General features: G+C 41.5%; 1 protein-coding gene and 1 long non-coding RNA gene across 2 annotated transcripts; one reads left to right on the forward strand and one right to left on the reverse strand.

The window, feature by feature from the left end:
• Positions 1 to 359: 359 nt before the first annotated feature.
• LOC309880587 lies at positions 360 to 18786 on the reverse strand. The gene is made up of 4 exons (XR_014318004.1): positions 18603 to 18786; positions 18101 to 18461; positions 4032 to 4155; positions 360 to 668 (listed from the first exon to the last, which is right to left on the reverse strand). It is a non-coding gene; the product is annotated as an uncharacterized lncRNA (long non-coding RNA).
• DMRTB1 (DMRT like family B with proline rich C-terminal 1) lies at positions 1100 to 8147 on the forward strand. Its single transcript, XM_082765694.1, has 4 exons — positions 1100 to 1614; positions 3150 to 3382; positions 4676 to 4820; positions 7967 to 8147. The coding sequence occupies exons 1-4, from the start codon at positions 1215 to 1217 to the stop codon at positions 8071 to 8073; spliced, it is 885 nt and encodes a 294-aa protein (XP_082621820.1). The 5' UTR covers positions 1100 to 1214; the 3' UTR covers positions 8074 to 8147.
• Positions 18787 to 19200: the final 414 nt, after the last annotated feature.

Genomic DNA, 19200 nt, shown 5'->3' on the forward strand with positions numbered 1-19200 from the left:
TGCAGTGCACAGCGGCTGGATGCTCACTGCCAGAGCAAACCAGATTGCTGTGCTAGCTCAGGACTTACACACACAGATGTGAAGACACTGAAGTCTTGCAGGAAGATCTGCTCCACCAGAAAGGCCTGCACAGCAAGGCTTCTGTGAAACATACTCTGTTGCATATTAGAATTGTTTCAGGGCAGTAGGTAGGCCCTACCTGTTTCTCTTGAAACTAAGAGTTAAACAAACTTGTTCATATCTGCTTGAGGTTTATTTTTATTCTTTTAAATGCAGAAATGATTTTTGGTATCTCAGGATTTTAAAACAGAATTAGCTCTTGCATGTGTGCAAAAAAATCAGTCATGTCATGTCTCACATTGCAAAGTGGAGAGTTTTTGCCCAGAAATGGGCTACTGTGTAAACACCAGTTTTGTAGCTACCAACAGTAACAAATAACAAGTGCTTTATTATGAATACTTAAACTGGAGCATTCCTTTATTTCCAATTGTAAGCCAGTTGTTGTTTCCAGAGACGAAGGAATTCTGAGACAAAGAGACAGTGGTGTCTCCTTCAAATGGTGCGTGCTTTACACCTTCATCTCAGTACCTTGTTTTGAAAAACAGAAAGATGAAACAGTGTTTTCCTCTGCTGAAGCAGTCAGTCTCCTCCTAATCATGAGAAGTATACTGCAAATTAGAAACAAAATGGAGCTGAAATCCTGTGCACGTTAAAAGCAAATGCATGAGATGTATGAAAGTGAGTGGGGACATTAAAGTGCCACAAGGGAAAACCGTCACTTAAGGGTGTAAGGGATGGTGCATTTCTCTCCCATGCACACTCCTGCCAGTCCACGTGCACCAGCACAGGGAAATCAACTAAAGCGAGCTCCACTTGTCCCTGTGCTCCTGCAGGTGCAGCCCCCTCCCTGTGTCATTTTCCCACCCCCATGGCTGAGCTCTGCCTCCAGCCCTGCTGGGGGGCTGCGGGGGGAGGCGGGCAGCTACAGCTGAGCCTGGCCCAGGGAGGGGAGGCCTGCGGGACATGGCAGCCCCTTAGCCCAGCCTCCCCACAGCAGGGCATTCCCCACCCCTGCAATGGGCTCTCCTGCCCCGCCTGTCCCAGTTGCTACATGCTGGGGTGGAGGTGGCCATGCCCTATATATAAGTGCCCTGGAGGGCTCTGCTGGGGTGTGCTGGGCTGGTGAGGTGTGCTGGTGTGGTAGAGAGCTGGTTATGGAGGCCAGGGAGGCCACAGCGGCGAAGGCAGCGGTGCGGACCCCGAAGTGCTCCCGCTGCCGTAACCACGGCTTTGTGGTGCCGGTGAAGGGCCACGCTGGGCAGTGCCGCTGGAAGCTGTGCCCCTGCGACAAGTGCTCCCTCATCACCGAGCGCCAGAAGATCATGGCCGCCCAGAAGGCCCTGAGGCAGCAGGTGCCCGACTGTCCGAGCAGGGCGGCCGTGGGCCCTGTGCCCCCAGGAGAAGGCCCCAGGGTGGCTGCAGGTGCGGCCATCGCCCCTGAGCAGAGCAGCCATGAGGGGACGAAGGGCGGCCAGCCCGTTGGTGGCAGTGACAAAGGCATGGCACGCAGGGGGCTGCCACCACCTCCTGGTGGCCCTCCCTTCTGGGACTACGGTAAGGCTCCAGCTCCTCAAAAAGCCATTCCTGCCTGTCCTTCTTTCCTCCCTCATTGCAGGTACCCATGCTGAATGTGCAGCCCCAGGTTTCTTTTTCCTTTGTTGGGGCTTGCAGCGCGGCTCATGGAGCTCTTGCTGCTTGGTGCAAGGTTGAAGCTCCATCAGTTGGCTCTTCTCTGGGAGGGAAATTAGGGAGGGAAATCAAACTCTGCTGGACTGCAGCACAGGTGTTTGTACATGTTTCTCAGAGTACTGTATTCACAGGCACAAGCCTCCAGCAACAAAAATGCTAAAAAACATGGGATGGCAAGTAAATGAGGAAGTTACTGCTGTAGTTGCCTGGAGCAAGCGTTTTATGGTAGCACTGTAAAAGAATGAGACCTTTTGGCCTTAATTCCTGCAGCGAAGATTAAGTTTGGGTCAGGTCACTTGGTGCAAAACTACATTTTGATTTTAAGAGCAGAGGATAGGTTTTGCAGGTGAAAAAAATGTATGGTCTGTCACCTCTTAAATTGCTTCTTTTAATAGAGTCTTTCATACAACTTGTCTAGTTTATTACTATTTATTACAGTAACTTCATACTATTACTATTTACTATAGTAATTTTATGGAAATCCCTACTGACTGCAGTAGTCATTAGTCTGGGCCTCTGATGGCAGTCTACAAGGCAAAGAAAATGCTGGTCTGAGAAGCGCGGAGCAAAGAGGCATTTCAGACATCTGCTGTTCCCACCTAGTCTGTCAGTAGCTGCTCTTTTTTTTTTTTTTTTTTTTTTTTTAAGCTTGGTTTCCCAAGGAAATGATGCATATAATGCTGGCTATATAAGTGCCTATCAGTCCTTCCCTTAATTATTTTTTTTCATCTGTTGACCAATTTCAAAAAGGCTTGGGAACAGACAATATAACTGCAGTACTCCAGAAGTAGACATACTCTAGAAGCAAATTCTTCCACTTTTTTACCAGCAGGAGGATGTGTAGACAAGAAAGAGCCTATTTGTATTCAGATAGACACTCTGTTTTTTAAGACTTAAGAGGGGCCATATAAGAGCCCAGACACAAGGTAAAAAAGCAAAAGAAGTAATTGATTCCTGCATTTGAAATTGCCTGGGTACATCAAGGTCACTAAAAATAGGACGTTCGCTGTTAACTTATGAAGTGACAGCACTGAAGTTAGAATCCTATTATTTCTCTATATTATTAAGTTTTGCTGTAGTTAAAAGTCCTAAGGTAAGTTGTTTTTTCTTGCTGTTGCAGATGTGCTGAAAGAAGATTCTGCAGAGAGTGCTTTACTAAAGCCTAGCTTCACAATGCACAAGGCAGAAGAGTATGCAGATCATTATGTAGCATTGTATTATCTGTTGCACTTTTCCTTTGTTCCTTAAAAGATCATAAAATAAATTAATGAGGAGCTAAACATGAAACCAAGGAACCAGATTTTCCTGGCTAAGAGTGGAATTTGGTCCTGCAGTTACATCTCTGAACTCCTTAGAATTACAGTGATACTTTTATTTGTTCTTTTCTCATTGTTTCCTAGCTCACCCTGCTTTTCCTCCAGAATATATGGTCAACTCAGAATACATGGAGAGAGACCCTCCAAAAGTGTATCCTGGCTGTTCTGGGGTGTATCCTTACCACCCATTTCCAATGGGCTTCGCCATCAATCAGCCAAGCTGTAGGGGAGCGCCATCACCTCCAGGGATACCACTTCAGAAAGGTTTCCGACACATTCCTGGCAACTATGGGCCAGGGAATGCAGCTTCTGTGTCAGTAAGTAGGTTTTCTTTTTTATTATTATTATTAATTAATTCTAGAAGTACTGCTGTAGTTGGACTAAAAGATCTTTGAAGTTCCCTTCCAGCTGAACTGAAACTATTCTGTTCCATTCTATTGTGTTCTGTTCTGTTCCATTCTAATCTGTTCTGTTCCATTCTGATCTGTTCTGTTCTATATTCAAATCAACTTTCAAATCACAGAGACTTGCTAAGGAGCAAGATCCTAATTTGCCTGTCACTTGTAATGGTGTGCGTAGGCACTTGTAGTTCTTTTCAGTCATGTTGATTTATATGGGTGTTGTCCAGTTTTTGTACCATGGTTGGACACATTATTAGATTTCCAGCTGCCATGTGCTACTCTGTCTGCATTGGGTACAGCTCAGCAGTTCATATCAAGACAAAGTGGTCTGCCTCAAAACAAACAAATGTATTCTGTTCACATAATAAATCCCTGACACGTTTTAGGGGTTATTAAGAAAGAAGGTGGTTAACAACAGTCTGTAGCACAGATAAATTATCCCAGTGGACCAGATATGCACAGGTTGGAAAATCTCTTTTCTAGACCACCACCGTATGTGGTTTTGAACTTAACTTTTAACTGCTTTGAAACAGACAGAAAGGTCTTATGCAAGCTTTGTCTGTACCTTGAGACAGGATGCATGGCCAGATCCAACAGAGATGTGCTCCTGTTTCTCTGATGCTATGGCTTCTGAAGGGTGGAAAACTCTCCTTGTACACGGAATGAGTTTTGGCGTGCTCTAACAGGTCCTGTAACCACACAAAACAAGGTCTGTTGGGCATGCTGTGGTGCACACCAGCCCTGCAGTGAAGGTAGAGCCACTAACTTCACTGGGCTCAGAGAAAAATCTGTAATTGTCAGGGAAGTGATGGCAAGAAACATTTTCCTACATTGCCTCTCCATTGCATGATGGTTCTTAAACTTATTAAGTGGCAAATGTACCAGGTCAGTGGTGAAGGTGAACTGCTCCTGATTTAAACCCACTGCTCTGATGAGATGACAGAATGGATAATGAGGACTTATAAGGTCAGCTGCAGCTGAAACATGGTCTGAGAAGCTGCTACCTCGCAGTTCATGCATGTTGCACTATTCACAAGCTTTGCACGTGCTAATATATGCACAGACATGGTGACATATGGCCATAAAATGGACAAAAAAAACATCTGGGATTGTCAGAGGTAAAAATTCAAACAGAAATTGCATGATATTGCAGATGTGTCCTGGAGAGAGTCTCTAAATTAAGGTTCTCTGCTCCATGTGTTTCTGCAGATTCCAGATGGAGGTGGAGATTTCCATCAAGGATACTACGCTCCTCTGCCTCAGTTCATCCCACCAGGTTTTCTGCCGGGTGTTCATTACATTCCACCTCCCCTTTCGCTGAACATGTTGGCTGAAACAACCAAGGAAGCACATGGTAAGGATGAGCCTTGGGAGATCCAGTTTTAACCTGATTTCAATACCTAACAACCAAGGTGGACCCCCCCCCCAAGAAACCCTGATTCTAGATTCAGTTTTCAGGGTTTCCCAGATCCCTGTGATGGTGCCATGACTGAGATTCTGAAGTCCCAGGACAGACTGGCAGCTTGAACAGTTCTAGGCAGGGCTAACTTAGGGAAAGCAGCCTTCCATTCTTGGTCTTTCCAGCCAAAAAGCGCCTCAATCTCACTCAGACATTGGATGCTGCAGGACTCAGAGCCATTCCAGAATATGATCTCTGATGTGATCTAAATGTAAATATTTGTCTAAATAGTTAGTCTGCAGGACATACTAAAAAAAAAAAAAAAAAGTTTGGCTCTGTTGCAATTTAAGCAAAATGTTAAAAAATACAGACTAGCACTTAGCATGAACAATGTGAAATTTCTTGCTTATATGGAAATACTATATTTTAATTGCTGTAGGTGAAAGATTGACTCTTCAAAATCTCAAATTGTTTATATTGAATCTCACAGGATTTTAAATTACTGGCATAGGTAAGTTTGTGTGTCCCTCTCTTTTGGGTCTTTTTCATGTGTTGTGCATATTTCTGTTTTTCATTTGGCTACAGCTAGCTGTGACCACAAGAGGGTAGAGCTGCTCAGAGAATTAACCACTACTATGAGACGAGTGAATAGCCAGTTTCATGTTAAATTCTTTTTGAAAATACAGATAAATAAATGTAACTTTATTTCTCTTCTTGAAATGAAAATAAGAAATGATAAATCTGACTGTTCAGAACACAGATTGCAATCATCACTCAGTGAAAAATTAAATCTCTTGTATAAGAGGGATTAGAAATCGAGGACTGTAATTGTATCATTTGAATTAAAAAGATGGTGGTGGTGGTTATGTGGGACAAAATAAAAGTTGAGAGTTTCTTTGGCTTGGTTTCTCAACAAAATAAGGCTTGTGAAGTCTCATTTTTGTTAATGTTAGTTCCCTCATAACTCTTCAACCCATCAGTTATTTTCAGCCAAACATATCTGTTGTGATCACGGGCCTACACAATATTGATCTGCAAGGGAAGCATATGCCTCCCACAAAATCATTTCTGCAGCCATGAAGTGGTGTTTGGCTAGCAGTCAGTTTGTGCTGAATTTGTAACTGATGTGTTTGAACCTTGGCCAACAACCAAGTCCCTGACAGCCCAGCAGTGGGCATGGATCTCCAGAGCAGTCTGCTTCATGTCTGGCTGGAAAGCCAAGGAAAAATAAGAAGGAGAAGTGGACAAGAGGAAAATGAAGAATATGGAAGTATGGGGGGTGTATGGACATCACAGAAATGTGAAGAGATTTTAAGATATTGATAAAGGTATTGGGACTTTAATGCAGAGTGCAGGAGATACTGGGCTGCTGGAGGTAAAGTAATTTTGGATGAGTTCAAGGGGAAGAGAGGAAGCTGAGGGCTGGCAGGCAAAGCAGAAAGTGTATGTGAGGGTTAATGTTTTTTGTTGCTTAGTGGGAACAAGAAATCTGGGGGATACTGCAGCTGTTCTGCTGGGTGTGTAGAAAAGGGAAGGAACTAGGAGTAGCAGACAAGCATAGGGGACATGGAGAGAATTACGGGTGTTGCATAAGGAAAACAGAGGAAATACAGTCCTGTATTAGTAGAGTGAAGCTTTACTGGAAAAACAGTCATGAAAACAGGCAAATGGGTAGAGAAGAGAGGTCATGAGAGCATCTCCCTAGAGAGCAAAATGACCTCAGCCCTTACTACACACCAGGGAAATCACAACCCAGGCATAAAGCCATAGGAAACAATGCATCATGGATTATGCTGTTCAGAGAACAAACTAGTTTTCTTAGTGCCAGGGATGAGGTACAAATTAATTCCACTACATAGTATTTTTGTTCCAGGATATGTAGGAATTTGCAATTGTGACCCAGTGAGGGGGATATTTCTGTATGAGGTCATATACAAAATAGCCTTGCGGCAGAAGGTACAGATATAGAGGGAAGCTACAGTGAAACTAACAATTCCTTGATTCTGGTTTTCAAGATGCTTGAAAAAAGAGAAAAGCTGTAACACTCAGTACATAGGGATGTGTTAGGATCACGTCATGTGTTTTTTCCTAAGAAAGGGACTAATTCAAATCTGCAATTAGACTTGAGAACATCCTTCCTCCAGAGAGACCTGAATTGAAGTGAAATCGTTTCTCTGGCCAAACAGTTGCAAGAAAATGGATTTAGAAAATTCTGGCAGTGGATAACTGGAGAGAAGAAATGTCTGCAGTCTCTGAAGGGAATATGAGATGATGACAATTTTTATTTTTATTTTTTAAAAAAGCACATCCTATTTAAAAAAAGATTTTCCAAGGCTAGAAGCTGCTGCCAGAAAGATTTAAGTCAATAGTTCACTGCAGCTGAATGGAATGACTGAGGTCAGTTAGGTTTACAGTGGTGATTTGGTATGGACCATGTTGTACAATTTCAAGCTGTATTTAGTGTTATGGAGATTTGACAAAACAAGCACGAGGTATGTCCAGTGAAACAGCCAGTATGGCATTTCAGTCTGGTTGCAGGTTGTTGGCTTTCTAAAAGAATAAACCACAGAAAAAGAAACAAAAACCCAAGTTGCCACTTGAGAAAACGAGTCAGGTAATTTGTAAAATAGCAAATAGGCAGGTAATTTGTACAATAGAAGTTCCTAGTTGGATGTGAAGAGAATTATTCACTGCGTCCAGTCCTTTAAAAATTCGTAGCAGTGTTCAAAAGACATGGCATAGATTCTCTGCAGTTAAGTGTGCAGAAGAGCCTGCCTCAAACTTCTATTCCAGTGAAGCTTCAGTGTTTGCCATCTTGAAGCAAGCACTCTTGCTTCATTTCTTGAAGCACAGCTGAAACAATGTAGTGCTGTCTGAAGTACCATGTCTCAGCTCGGAGGGCTCTTGATGTGAAGCACCTTTGAATTAACTGCACTGAAAAACAAGCTGGATTTTTTAAAGTGCACTGGGAATTTACCTCTGGAAGTGTGATATATATGTGTAAGGCAAATTGAAATACAGGGATTTGGGTGTTGCCTTGTTTGTTTGTGTTCAATGTTTTTCTTTCTTTCCTTTTTTTTTTTTTTTTTTTTTTTTTCCAGCTACTGCAGCTGACAGCCAGGATTCAGGGGTGGTTTGTGAACCTAGCCAGCCATCTTCATCCCCAGAAGAAGCAAATGGAGACCAATCTGTATATTCTAAACAGTAAATGGCTTGGAGAAAAGACGAGTGGCAGGCAGCATTGTTTTCATTATTTTCAGTATTGAGGAGAGTGTTAGTTGATACAAGGCTAGACTGACACTTAGTTACTGAGCAGCCACAACAGCTGAAGAAGGGGATTAGTCCCCTGCTCGCTTTATGATCATGTTAGAGCTACCAACCTCACAGCTCTGCTCCTTAGGAGCTCCTCATTCCTCTACTGTAAAGCTTGTTCATAAAAAAGGTTTTCCAAAGGGAAGGTAAATCCCATCCTCCTTAAGCAGGTGGAAGCAGGAAGGATTATGACTGATTTCTGGTTCCTTTGCTGAGGTTAGATGACTCCTTGATTTTAGAGTGAGGTCTCCAAGCCATGTACGCTTTGTAGCCTTCTCTTGTTCATGATGGTAATCAAAAATGTGTTGTTTGTGTATCAATTTGCTGTAAAGGAAACATAGTTCTGAATATTATGGAAGAGTTAAGTTACGTAGAGCCTGAAGACTGAGTGAGAGAAGATGGGAAGACAGTCTGGGTTACTGATGTACCTGGTTGTCTAAGAACCAGGTTCTCTGGATTCAGCAGGCTAAGGGAACAACAGGTGCTTGGTACACTTGTCAAGAGGGGCATGGGAGGAATTTACAGAAAGGCCTGATACAGGCTGAAATACAGTGCTCCTGCATTGTTTTCTGGGTGAACTGCCTTTAAGGCACCTCCCCTTCAGTATAGGGACAGTCTGATTTGGAGTCACCTCTTGTCACACAGGCTTCAGGACTCTGAGTGCCTCTGCTGGTTTATACCTTATTTCAACGTTGTGTTACTCAGTGCAGCTGACAAACTACAATTTGTTTCTAAAGGACTCATGTAGACAGCTTTATGCATGTGGACTGGAGGTGCACTGTGGCATATTAAAGGTGTGAAGAGATTGCCTCGGAAAATAGGACAAAGCACCATTTAGAATAATAATTACTTAAAGCCATACATATTCTAACTTTCAATAATACTGTTTAAATAAAAATGAAAGGTGCATTCCTCTACTGCTTTGCCTAATGGAACTGGTTTTGTATTAAGTGAATCAGTTGTTAATGTTTGAAGAATTTGGGGGAGGGGGCTTTTGTGTAATTAAAAAAGATACTTGGAATCATTGGTTTGGTTTTGATGATTTGAGGCTTACATATCTACATGTAATTTTTCTAGCTAAATTTCAGATGATGCCTGGCGTAACAAACCTGCTTGGAGTGATTTAGGCTTCAGTATTTTTCTCCTCAAATTTTTGACTGCTACTCTAAAGGTGAGTGCAGTAAAATAAACACTCTTCTATTCTGCGACTTGTACTATTAATCCCTTGCTCAATGCAAGATGTAAAGAAATTATCCTAAACTGACAGTTATTTTTTTATGTAGTAGATGAATGTTTTCCAGCACACAGCCATGGTTTGGGGGGACAGTAAGTGAAAGCGGCAAGTCGAAGACTGCCAAGAGGAGAAACTGAAAAACACATGTATCTATAGCAAATAATCTGATGTACAACTTGTTATATGCTAGATTTACAACAGGATCTCCACTCCCAGGAGTGTCCTAAACCTCCTCTTAAAACTTCTGTGTGCTAGGGAAAATCTGAATCCTTCTTTAAGGTGTTTGAATGGAGCAAAGCTCTTTTCAAAATACAGTAATCTATGAGTAGAAATACCATCAGCACCCACAAAGCAGGTTCCTATGTGGATGGAGTTGATTGATTTTTTAAAATACAATATAATGATTTAAGGAAATGGTAATGTACAAGATGAACAGTTGAATAGTCTCTTTCCCAGATATTTTTCCAAAGTCATATTCAGTGTTGTATTACACTCCTTAAATCTCAAAAGCAAGATGGATTCCAGCCCATTTCACTGACTGTAAAGCACAGTCATTGCAGAAATACTTCATATACAGTACTGTTTTCTCCCTGTTTTTCTGTGCCAGTCACCACCTCCAGATTGCCAGGCCAGACTCCTTATTTAACTTGTCTTCCAATTTTGAACTGTCTGTCAGTGAACCAAAACTTTGGCTTTGGCTTTAAATCCTGGTATGACACTCCAGTAGGATCTCTCTTACTGCATTGCTGCACACCAGTGTTTATCTCAGAAGGAATGTAGCAATTTAAAGAAGAGCCTGAAAAAGGCTCTTCAACTGAAGTGAACAAGGAGAAGGAGCAGTTGCCTTACAAGGGAACTTAAAAAGAACTAGAGACTTATTTTGGAGAATGTTGAGGAGGGATATGACTGAGTTTTACAACATCATAACAGCTGTGGCAAAGTATATGCAAAACCATTACCAAACCTTATAATTTCCATGCATGTGAGGGAAAAGAAGGTGACCTGGGGCATGGGTAAATGATGCCTGACCAGCCTGATTGCTTTCTGTAATGAAATGATGGGCATCTATCCCCATCTAAGGTCAAAGAGGTGGATAGTTAAAATTGGCTTTCCTAGGGAATCAATAGTGGGACAAATACAGTTTAAAAAGTATAATCGTTGCTTGGTTTGGTGTCTGACCAAAAGTTTCAGTTTTTTGCCTTCTAAGAAGTCTGTCCCAAAGTTCTTTTGCACCTATCTCTATGTGGAAAAGTAAATTACTTAAATTGAATAAATTTACCATTAACAGGTAGAATTATCTTACATGGATATGACATGTTTTCATTCTTAATTTTATGCTCAGCTTGTCCTTTTTAAGCAAGGAAAAAATGTTCCTTTACAACTGGTATTGTCATACTGTGCATTTGAGGACTTCAAAGCAAATAATTTTCATTCCAAACTTAGTGCTAACCAATGTTTCCAATAATTAAACTCTGTGATCTCTTCTGACTCCATTTATTTAAATAAATGTCTTAGGAATAATGAAATCATTTTGGACTGAAATGGAATGATTTGGATTAGACAAGTCACTTAGAGGTTCTTCCAACTTAAATCATCCCAGAATTTTATTGGTTTTTATTAAGGCTGAAGCCACATAGACTTTGGTTAAATTCATAAAACCTGGGAAGAAAAAGGAAAGCTAGCTATGATACCCATTGCTGAAATCTTCTTGCATGCAAGCTGCTAGTCACTGCAATAGGAATTCTGTACATAGGATTTATGCCACTATTTTCTGATTGACTCCCTTGCTAAATCTGAACTTCTAAAGATGCCATTCTTAATATGTGACACCTGGGACAACCCTCTATCCTCACTGCAAGCCCCTGGGTCATCACAGAACAACAAGCTTTGACTCTACACTGAAGGGGGAAACCTAAAATAAGGAGCCAGGTCTTTAAGGTTTACTCACACCACTAATTTCATTACTTTCAGTGGAATTACTTGCAAGAGCACGGAGTTGACAACGTTAGTTAGGTATGCAAGTTTAAGCTCCAAGTTTTATACAGAGGTGTCTGTGACACTGTCCAAAATGTCAGATTATTGTAGATTTGCATTTTCTGTAGGAGCTTTGGAAAAAGGAAAACAAACCCAGGGGATTCTAAAAGGATCACGTAATAACATCCCCTCAGCAGACATATGTAAGATACATTTGTCATTGCCCCACAGCATACTGCAGTATCTTAACATTTCTGTTGTGTGGGCTTCCACATCTGGACTGAAGCAGGTTTTTGTGTGACAGTGATTGTGACAGTCTTGCTAGTGTTTTATTTATTTATTTTTCTTCTTGGAATTAGATGCACCCAATTGAAAACCTCAAATCCACAGTAAGACTGTAGCTGTTTTTTCCACATTAGTGAGTAATTAATTTTGACCAGCAATCCAAAGAAATTTTTAATTGCCTACCAATAAAAATCAGCTTGCTGCAAACAAAATTCTCCCTCCCCTTAAAAAAATAATTTTCATGACAGAAAAATTCTTTATGATGTGAAACATACCTACTTTGGAACAGTGGAAACTAATTAAATCATTCTTATGGGTAAATGGGTCTGGTTTTCCTATTTTTTGCCCAATATTTTACTACTGCAACATTAGTATTAGTCACAGAGTTATGTCTATACTTAGCTTGCCAAAATGTAGGATAGGAATCCAAATGTAAAGAAAGACTTCGTGGATTCTATTCCTGAAATGAATGTCACTGCTTGTTTTATTGTAGCCAAGGCCATTGAAAGAGTTCCAGATCCATCACAGATGACCAGGCAGTGATGTGCCAGTTCACCTACTCATGTGTTTTACTTCCATGAGTATCCTTACAAGTTTTTCTTACCAGGCATCAGTAAGGCTTGAAGAGCCTAGGCTAAAAGATTCCTAGAAAACAACAACGACAACAAGAAACAGGCTTATTTTGGTAATAATTTCACTTGCAGTAGGTACCATCTTCTTGATTTCTTTCTGTTGGCCCTTCCCACTGCCTCTTCAGACATTATAAATGCAACATCACCGGCGACCTTGCTACTGACTTTCATAGGGCAGTCTGTGGATCTAATGAGGGCCCTAACGGTGGGCCAGTTGTGATCTCACACTTTCCACTTTCATTTCATGAAACTCTCTGTAGTGGAGGCATTTCTGGTCTCATTTACTAATTACTTCCAGAACTACATAGTCTTACTTGGTACAATCTACTCAAAAGTGTGCAGGCCATATAAACTAGGGCAATACAAAACTTTTTTTTTTTTTTTTTTTTTTTTTTTAACAAAATATGCTTTAAATAACAGTCTCATGCCTCGTTCCCTTGGAGAACCTTCCTATTATTTCAAGACAGATTCTGCTTCCCATTAAAAAATGTGCTCTTTCGATCAGGGTGTAAATGGACTGTTCTTCATGCTTTTCCACAGTAAATTTTCACTCATATTCAAATAATTCAAGAGTCTCATGTACCTGCAGTAGTTGTTTTTTTGACATTCCTTTCCTCATCCACTGTCTCGTGTGGTGAAATGGTTCTGTACTTCCTAATGTTCCTCAGTCCTCGGATTACAAATTTGCTCTAAATATCCCTAGGCACTTTGGCCATCTTCCTGCCTGTCTTTCCAACGTCATGCACACTGGTAATACCATCCCTCGAGCTGCTTAGCATTGTAGAGATCTGTGGAGTCCAGACCTGCTTGGTTTACTTTCTTGCGTCTGCAGCTGTTTTGTTTTGTGTGTTTTGTTTTCCTCAACACACTTCACGGTATTTTTCATGGCCAGTGCAATGATGGCATACAAATGAATCAAAGGGAGAAACTTAAACAAAATAGAGAAGATTAAAATAATTTTCATCTAAGGAAACAAAAGACTTAAAGCAGTTATAGTGGAAGATGGAGAATCAGAACCTGGACTCATGTTTCTTGTGGGTTTGAGAGTGACTACAGAGGATAAAGCCACCTGGTGTCCATCATCAGCACCCAGAAAAGTCCAACAGCTCTGTTCATGTGGTGCGAGATCCCTCACTCCTTCCTGAGGCAGCAGGATTCAAGCGAGCATTGTTCATTGCCCTCGGTAGCTGGAGTTCATGGAGCTGCCTTTTCCTGCGGCACATCAGTACACTTGAGCTAATGCACGTTTCAGAGGCTGTAAACTGAAAGGACTATGCTAACAAAATGATGACCTTGTCATGCAAAAACAAGCACACACAAACAAACAAATGAAAAACACAGAAGGAAAAACAAACTGGGTGGTGTTTGGACTGGACTAGCCTGTGAATTTTGCCCTGAGCAGGTATCTGGCAGATCGCAAACTCTTACATGACCCACAGAGTGTTTTTCTTAACATGTTTATAAGCAGCAGATGAATCTATAAATCTATGCATTTCAAAAGCTGAAGAAGAGGGAAATTTTACTGCTGGTGAAAACCAGGAAACTATCCAGAAGCAGGGTTTCATGAAAGCCAGAGACAGATTTCAGTCTCTGAGTTCATTGTCCCCTTGTCCCCAGTCTTCAGTCCATGGAGTGCACCAAGCACAGTTACGCTGAAAGGCTTTTTGAGATCTGTTTAATTTTAGACAACAGGAGGTATGGGGCTTTTGGCATCCTGCTTAAGATCCTGTGTTTCCCATGGGATGCGTTCCACCTGCAAGTTCTCTGTTAGTATTTCAGCCTAAGTGTTTGTCCATGCTGGTACCAGCCTATCTGGCCCTGTTGGTGGTGGAAATCCTCCCCGACTCCTCAGCGAGGCCGCAGATTCCCGCTTTGAACCTCTGAGGTGTGTCATGGGGCGGACAGGCTCTAACTTTTGTTAATTTGCACTAATGAGAGGAGTGGCCGCGCCTCATGCACGCACGTCAGGGTGGCGGTTGGGCTGAGGGTCAGGGTGGCGGTTGGGCTGAGATGGGCTGAGGCACTGCTGAGGCACTGCCATGAGGCAGGCCAGGGTGCCCTGAGGCACCGCTGTGAGGCCGGCTGCCTCACAGTGCTGAGTTTGAGGGCCTGCTTCTCTTGGTGCTCTCCTGCAGTAGCCATGTGTGACAAGAGATTCCTCGGTGTGTTGCCTTGTGTGTATGTGTGTGTGTGTGTGGGAATAAGAGAACAATGATGCCTTCGTGGGCACTCTGGGCTGCAGGTTTGCACTGTCAGTGAATGGGCCTTGCCTGCTGCCCCCATGCAGAGGAGACAACGCTCAGTGCGAGGCCTGCCTTCTGCAGCTCAGTTTGTTCAGAGCAAACTGCTAGCCCTCCAAGCAAATCCCAAGAAAAATTTTTGCCAGTGCTGAGAGGGTAACAGGGACCTGGTGGTGATTTGCCACTGCTCCTGGAGAACAAGACTTGGGGGTACACGAAGCACCCAGCTCTGTCTGTTCCAGAGGACACTGGAGGAGACCTTGAGCATGTTAGCAGGTTAGTTGTGTTGGGCACTGCCATCTAAAAGCTGAACCCACACCTGCAAGCTTTGTCAGTTACCATATCTAGGTTTTGGAAGGTGTATATGGCATCAGATTTCACAAGTAAGAATCAAGATTGTAATGCATTTTGCCAGTATTTGAGGTAGCTTTGTTTGACTTCCATCTTAAAAGTTCTTGCTTTCAAAATATTTTTACCATTTGAAAAGTCTAAAAGAAAAAAACAGCCCTGTAGTTTAAAAACAAGGAAAGAAAACATTTAAGACTTAAGCCAAAATACCTTCATTGTTTAAAGCAAGCCAATGCAGTTGTTAGTGGTTTTGGATTCCATGGATTTAAATTTAGGCATAATGGACATTTAGCCGGAATGTTAGCTCTGTGAGACTTGTGCATATTCATGTTAAATTTGTTCACTCTAATATTCGAGGTCAAATGAAGCCTGTTTCAGAACAATTTAAATCTTCACAGTGCTTCTTAGTAGCTAAACTAATTTGGATTGTATATACCAGTTTCCAAAAGTGAAACTTGGAAGACAGTAAACCAATGGAACAGATTACCAACAGGGTGGCATGAGTTTTTCATTATTTTAAGTCTAAAACAAGTATGCATGCTCCTTTAGAAGAAATGCAGGTAGGTGTATTGAAGAACTCTGAATGAAATGTGGTCAGTCTCATGCAATGGATAGTTCAGAGGGTAATGATTGCTCCTGGCATCACAGAATAAATTAGAGCTCAGAAAGAGCTCTTTTAGCTCTCTCAGGAGAACTCAGTACCTTTAGGGCAGGTGATTCTTGATCTGCCTGCTGCAAGAGGTAGTACTATAGGAAAGAGCACTAAGAGAAAGAGGAGAAAGCACTGCAGGGACTGCCCATTTGTTTCACTATGGTATTTTTTTCTCTAGAGCATATTCAGAGGTGCTTGGTGCATCTGGATCTTCAATTTAAGCTTGTTGTTGAAGACCCCTCTGCACTAGGGTTGCATATGCTTGTATAGCAAGATAAAGAAATAAACTTCCTGGTGTTACTGCAGGGAAAAGATTGGTCAAAGATACTTTTATTCCGTTTCTAGCTTTCCCCCTCTAAGCTCAAGATTGTCAACATAATTAGTAATTATTACAATGCTTAAGTCATATAGCTTTTAAGTAGATTCCTAGTACATGTTAAATATGTCAGCTTTTAATGCATGATTCACGCAGCAGGGGGGTATAGTAGTTGAAGCTGAATCAGGAAGGCTTTGCTCAGTACCTGACCTCTGGCCTGCTGAGTTAAATCAGGCAGTTAATTCTCTTCTTATCCTGGTTTCATCAGATCAATGGTTTTACTGACCTTTTTTGGTCTTGAAATGTGGCCTGAGAGCTGCTAAAGTTATATAGTATAAAGCTGTGGAAGTTGCAGCATGTGTACAGATCTGGTTTGTGTGGTATCTATTCTGCTAGAGTTCTAGAGCAGTAGATTGTAATTAAGGAATCTAAAGTGTTTTTTTTTTTGCTTGTTTGTTTGTTTTTCACCTAGGGTATTAACCTCTCACCCAGATAAATGGCACTATTTTCAAACTTGAGTGAAAGAATGAGGAAATTAAGAGCCTTTGCAGATAAAGAGCTAGAATACATATCCTACACATTATAAAGCAGGAACTCCAACAAGGATATATAGAGGAAATGACTCTAGCTCAGAGCCTACGAAGAAAAATGAAGACCTGCTGGCAGTCACACAAACTTATTTAGGACTGGTCACAGTTCACTTTTCAACTTAATGTATTTCAAGCATGATGTTGTAAGCATTTATTTTCCTCTGATACATTCAAGCACAACAGTTCTAGAAGATGGACTTTGTCCATACCAGACAGGACTTTTTCTCCCTTCACATGTAAATGCTTTTGCATCTGATCAAATTGAGAGCCACAATTTAGAGAAAGAAATTTTACAAAGAAAGCAGAAACATGCAAAGAAAGTGACTGTGGTTGGAGGAAGTTAACTTGGGCTAATATTTAATCCACTGAGTTTAGTTCCTTTCAGAGGGACGTTCAGCCAGAGGCAACAAAAACACATGCTAACTCTGAAGAATGTAAAGAAAATTATGTATTGAACTATGGTCAGAATACAAGTTCTGAACCTTACAAGATGTTCATTCTGTGGAAGAAAAGCAGCAAGTGATCCAGAATGCAAAACCATAGGCATTTTTTCTCTGGCAGAGGACAGTGTATAAGGTTTAGTAGAATATTCCAGCAGTGTTATTCTGAAATGAAACTTCCGAAGCAGAATCCTGGTTAGAAATGTAAAACACACATATATGATGATACTGAGGGACAGTTTCTCAGTAGGAACAAGACTGTGTCAGTGTTTGGAAAATGCATGCAGAAGTAATGTAGTGCAGAAGAGTCTGACTTTGGTGTGTAAGCTATGTCTTACTTGAGAAACCATTGAATCCTGACAGTGCAGCTCGCCATGTTACATCAACCCAAGAAGCAGATTAAATCTAAGTTACCGTGCTTTGAGGCTGCCTCCAGTGTTTTGGTTACCATCAGTTTCTGTATACAGTCTGAGCATAACATAACCACTTGCCATCAAAGCAAGACTTTCATTGGAACTCCCACCTCTGGTAGTAAAGAAGCTTGGAACTACAACCTCAATGCACTGCAATGTTCAGGAGGTAGAGTAATGGAACTGTTTTGCGAGGGAATGATCTGACTGCTTTTGTTCATCCTGAGCAGTGATTGAAGTGAAGAGGCTGGGGTGATACCTCACTCAAGTGAATTTCTGGAGCATCAGAAGTGACTTCTCAGCAAAGTGTGGTACCCTCAGGTAAGACTACCTGTATGAATAAGTACTGCTCAAGTTGGCATATGCTTATATTGGAGAAGCTGTTTTGGTATGCTGACTAGAAAACAAGGTCTTTTCCTGTAGGTTTATTTTTCTTGTTGTATGTTTGAGCAACATCAAGGAGTCAGTTTTACTCACTGTTTTAGAATACCACCCATTAAACAGAGCTACTATTTCACAGCATATGAAAGTCAGAAAAAGCAAAATAGTTTTAGCTATCTTTCTATTCCTTGCAAAGGAATATTTTTCAAGATGTAAATGGATTAAGAGCAGTTAGTATCACCATAGCAAACTGGATATTTGAATGCAAAGTTTGGTCCAAGCTGTAGAAGGATGCTTTTTCCTCAGCAGGAACAAATCTGTGTTTAGAAGTAACAACCTGTAGCTAAAGGAAGTAAACTCAAGGCAATTAGGATAGAGCAAGTCTTTCAGTCTGGCTGGGGTCCTCCCAGCGAGCACTGACCTGTGCTGATGTGTCACAACTCCAGGAGCCTTGGTTCTGGTCAGGCTGCACCCAGTGCTGGCAAAAGTGCATGACTTTGGGTGGCCTCAGCTGCCACAGTAGCTCCTCCTGTCCCTAGCTGCAGAGAAGGTGGTGTCAGCACCTTCTGGAATTGCTTGGAGGGTCAGGGCTAATGTAGCTGAGAAGAGAAATGCAAGAAGAAACCTCTCCTTGTACAGTGAGTGAGGCTCCAGGAGAGGATGCAGGAAACGCATTCAGAAGTTAGGTAAGGCATTTAACTTAGTTGGATTCATAAACGTTTGCCTTCAGAAGAGCCAGTTGTCTTGTTTTGTGGTTGTGTTTGATTGGAATGTGATGAAACCTGTAAAACATATAAAATAATAGGTCCCTTCTGGAGGTAATGCACAGAAATACCACTGATGTGTGCCTCAGCACACTTCTGCCCCACCCCCCCCAAATTTACACATTCATATTGCTTATTCTCAAACTATAAAATCATTACCTGTTTAACGAGTCTGACAAAAACTCCACTGTTAAAAATAAAAAGCAATTTCTTCAATAAGCCACAGGAAACACTGATGTTTGAGGAGACTTTTCACAAATAGAGAAATATTTAGCACAGATTTCTCCAGCGCAGAGATGCAAGCACGTGGCAGTGACTGGAAACAAAAAACAGATCTGCTGGTGTAAATAACATATTACAATATACTCTTGTTTTAAAAGTCAAACATTTCCAATAAGTTCACATTGATTAAAGGCTTTGGAATATTCTGTCAGGTTTTCCAGCATTGTTGAACTGAGTTAAAATGTAATCGACTTAAAACAAATAGAACAAAACACTCATCTAATAAACGTCAGTTTCATGCTGACTGGAAAGAAAACAGGGTGTTCCTGCCCTGTGACCCTGCGCTTGTGTTAAAGCACAAAGTCTCCAATCATGCAAATGGAACATAAAACCTTTCACTGTTCACTTCTCTCTCCTTGGAATGAAGCAGGTATGTGGTAGAGTGGGCAATATAAGAACCTGGCTTTTTATTGATGTAGAAATGTTATAGTGCACCTCACTGAATAGCCCGGTAAAGGCTCAGCAAAAGGGAAGA

The sequence above is a fragment of the Aythya marila genome (assembly GCF_965140915.1).
Source record: "Aythya marila genome assembly, chromosome: 8".
Classification (NCBI taxonomy): Eukaryota; Metazoa; Chordata; class Aves; order Anseriformes; family Anatidae; genus Aythya; species Aythya marila.

Excerpts from the sequence above, each read along its gene's own strand:
- DMRTB1 (XM_082765694.1), top strand. The coding sequence starts at position 1,215 with ATGGAGGCCAGGGAGGCCACAGCGGCGAAGGCAGCGGTGCGGACCCCG. Across the intron at positions 1,615-3,149 it reads CCCTCCCTTCTGGGACTACG|CTCACCCTGCTTTTCCTCCA; the intron begins GTAAGGCTCCAG and ends ATTGTTTCCTAG. Across the intron at positions 3,383-4,675 it reads GGAATGCAGCTTCTGTGTCA|ATTCCAGATGGAGGTGGAGA; the intron begins GTAAGTAGGTTT and ends GTGTTTCTGCAG.